Here is a 2,949-nt window from a genome sequence, read left to right on the forward strand (position 1 = left end):
GGTTTACAGGCATAAACAGTCTTGACACCCTCCTTTCGGGGGCCACGGGTTGGAGAGACGAGTCCTCCATGGCCGAGGGCAATAAAGACCCTGCAATTTGGCATACTTTTGTTTTAGTGTTGACTTTCTATGCTCTCTCCAGTACTACATTTTGGAGGCCCCAGCAAGATTTTTATTTATATTCTTCCATCGCCTGGACAAAAGCCCTTAGAGCTTCGCCCGGGTGGCCACTCCCACCTCGGGTACCTCTAGGGGAGGCACCCCCTGAGATGTTTCATGGCACCAGGGTTCCGGCCCCATGGAGGACGGGTGACTATACGGCCGACATTCACCCAAAATTCGTCAGGGTCCCAGAAACCTCTGGAGGTAAGTCAGGTCTGGAAATCAAGGGACCGGTCTGTTGGGGGGCCTGAGTCGGGGGACCGGAAGCAGTCATTGCAATTCTGCCCAGGCAAGCCTACCTGAGATGTCACTGGAGGCTCGGGTTGCCTCACTGGAGGCTTGGGTTGCCTCACTGGAGGCTCAGGTTATCTCAGTGGAGGCTCGGGTAATTTAGTTTTCAGTTGTTTTCCATAACCTCAGTGTGAGTGAGAGAGTGAGTGTGTATATATGTATTCCCACGGCTGGAAGGCTACAGGGTTTGTATGGGCCTTCACCTGCAGTTCCACGGGGACATCATAAGGCATAATGGTGATTCATCTCAGGACTGAAAACTCTGAGGTGACCAGGCCCGGGGTTTATACGGGTACACCTTAGCCAAGATGCTCTGAAACATCCCTCTGGGGATGTGGCGGGGCACGCATCAGACTGGTCTCCCATCTGGGGGGCACCCATCCTTCGTCTGTCACTCCTATATGTGGTTCTGTCTTTACTGTAGATTCACCAGTTTTGTTAGACTCCTGCTGGCTGATATACCGTGGTTTAGACCTGTTACTCTTAAGGTAAATAATATTCTACATTGGCTAAGTGACCATTGACTTCAAGGAACTCTAATTGAATTTACACCCCTGGAACTAATTCTGTTCTCTTTCCTTTTTTTCTTCTTATTCTATCATTGAGGCCTCATTCTTCCTTTTTTTTCATGTCTGAGAGAATATTCTGCTTCCAAATACTTGGGTGTAATTTTTTTTTCTCTGTCTTAGGGAATCAAACTTTAAATAAGAAGCTACCAGCCCTCTTTGCCCGTTTAGGGTAAAAAAGGAGTAATTGTCTCTTCTGTCAAAAGAAAAAGAGACAGAGGAAGAGAGAAAGGAAAGTAGGGAAGGGGAAGAGGAGAGAGGAGACAGAGATGAGAGGAGAGAGAAGAAAGAGAGGAGAGAGAAGACAGAGACAAGGAGAAAAAAAAGGAGAGCGAGAAGAGAGAGAGATAGGGAGAGAGGAATTTAATGCTTTTTAGGGTCCCTGTGTCAAGGTGACCAAAAGCTGCAAGGGAGGCTGCGAGCTCAGTTTTAAACTGATGTGAAAAGTGGTTTTTTTTCTTTCTCTGCTGGCGGCCAGCCCCACCTGGCTTTCAGGCAGGCCACACCACCTCAGGGTGCAGTATTTGCATCCAAAATACAGTTTAAGAAATCTTTCTGACTCTTTGCAATGTAAGTGACCTGTTAGCACAGTAGTTAAGGTATAGAGCCTGCAACTGCAAGGTTGTTGGTTCAAATCCTCAGTGAAGCCAGTCTTAAATTAGTGAAATCTCTTGGGAGAAATTTAAAAGCTGAAGGAAAAACCAAATGGGGCCGTCTAGCTCCCATTTGTACCCCCCTCCAATGCATGACGGCCAACTTCAAGGTTGGGTTTTTAGGCCAATATGGGGTGAAATTAACCCCTGTAAAACTCCACTCTTTACTCAACTAGAATGGCCATCTTTTGGAGTTGGGTGGCCTGACACTGGGACCTACGACTCAAAAAAAAAAAAAAAAAAAAATTACCCAAGCTGTATGGAAAATGGTCGCAGGAACTGCTGGACACCCTGATCAGTTTCCATATATTAACCAATGGTTGGATTCAGTCCAACAACCCCCTCTGTGGCTGAAACGCTGCATAAAACAGGCTGGACTTCAGGTCATGTTGGCCAGCCCAAAGACAGCCCCTACAGCACAGGCCATTCTCCCCACCCCAGCAGAGGATCACCCAACTCAAGGCCCTCTGAACCAGGGCCTCAGCATCCCCCTGGACAGTACCAACAACCAAACCTTGTCCTCCCTGCAGACCCGCAGTAGGGCTTGACACCCACCGGTGGTCCTTCCTCTCTGAGAGGCGCCCCCAATGGGAGAAGACAATTGGGGTCGCACATTCTTTGTTCACATCCCCTTCTTGTCAAGTGGCTTATATAACTGGAAGGTGATAGAAATTAAAGAGAGGGCCAAAACACCAAATGCTGGAACAAACTTTAAGAGCAAGGGAAAAGCTGCTGGGCTGCACCCAAAATTGGCATGCAGCACCCGTGGCGTGGCAAAGGGGATTTTTATGGCTTGCAAGTTGGCAGATACATCCACTGTGAGGGGCTGTGCAGGAGGGGAGGGACTGGGGAACTGCTGAGTTTAATAGTTACTGGGAGAGGGTCATGCTAGGAAACTGCTAAGAGAGTTCCCGGGAGGGGTTCCTGCTGGAGAACTGCTAAGATGGCGAGAGGGGGAGGTTTAGGAACGTGCTGAGATGGAAAGTTCCCGGGAGGGAGGGAGTCATGCTGGGAGGCTGGGGAACTTGAGGCAGAGGCGGGGTTTTACAATGGAGTAAGTTCTGTCAGAAGGCTCAACGACCCCCTGACTCTGAGAAGCCCCAGACTTTGACAGGGCTCTTAAAATCTGTACTCCAGACTCATTGCCCCACTTGGGATGACTGCCAACAATTATTACTGATTCTGTTCACCAAGGAGGAAAGAGGCAAAATTAGATAAGAAGCTCTGAAAGCCATCATACTGAAAGCCATCATAGGTCCAGGGAGAGGAACAGTTAA

The 2,949-nt window shown here is 48.7% G+C and overlaps 1 protein-coding gene across 1 annotated transcript in view; it reads left to right on the top strand.

Annotated features, from left to right (window-relative positions):
• The first annotated feature begins 276 nt into the window (after nt 1-276).
• The window catches only part of LOC108305168, a 5,103-nt gene continuing 2,430 nt past the window's right edge, over nt 277-2,949 (top strand). Inside the window, exon 1 of the mRNA XM_017529728.2 lies at nt 277-366. Coding sequence (XP_017385217.2) covers nt 277-366 — 90 coding nt within the window. The remainder of the gene's footprint in view (nt 367-2,949) is intronic.

The sequence above is a fragment of the Cebus imitator genome, unplaced genomic scaffold (assembly GCF_001604975.1).
Source record: "Cebus imitator isolate Cc_AM_T3 unplaced genomic scaffold, Cebus_imitator-1.0 Scaffold60, whole genome shotgun sequence".
Lineage (NCBI taxonomy): Eukaryota > Metazoa > Chordata > Mammalia > Primates > Cebidae > Cebus > Cebus imitator.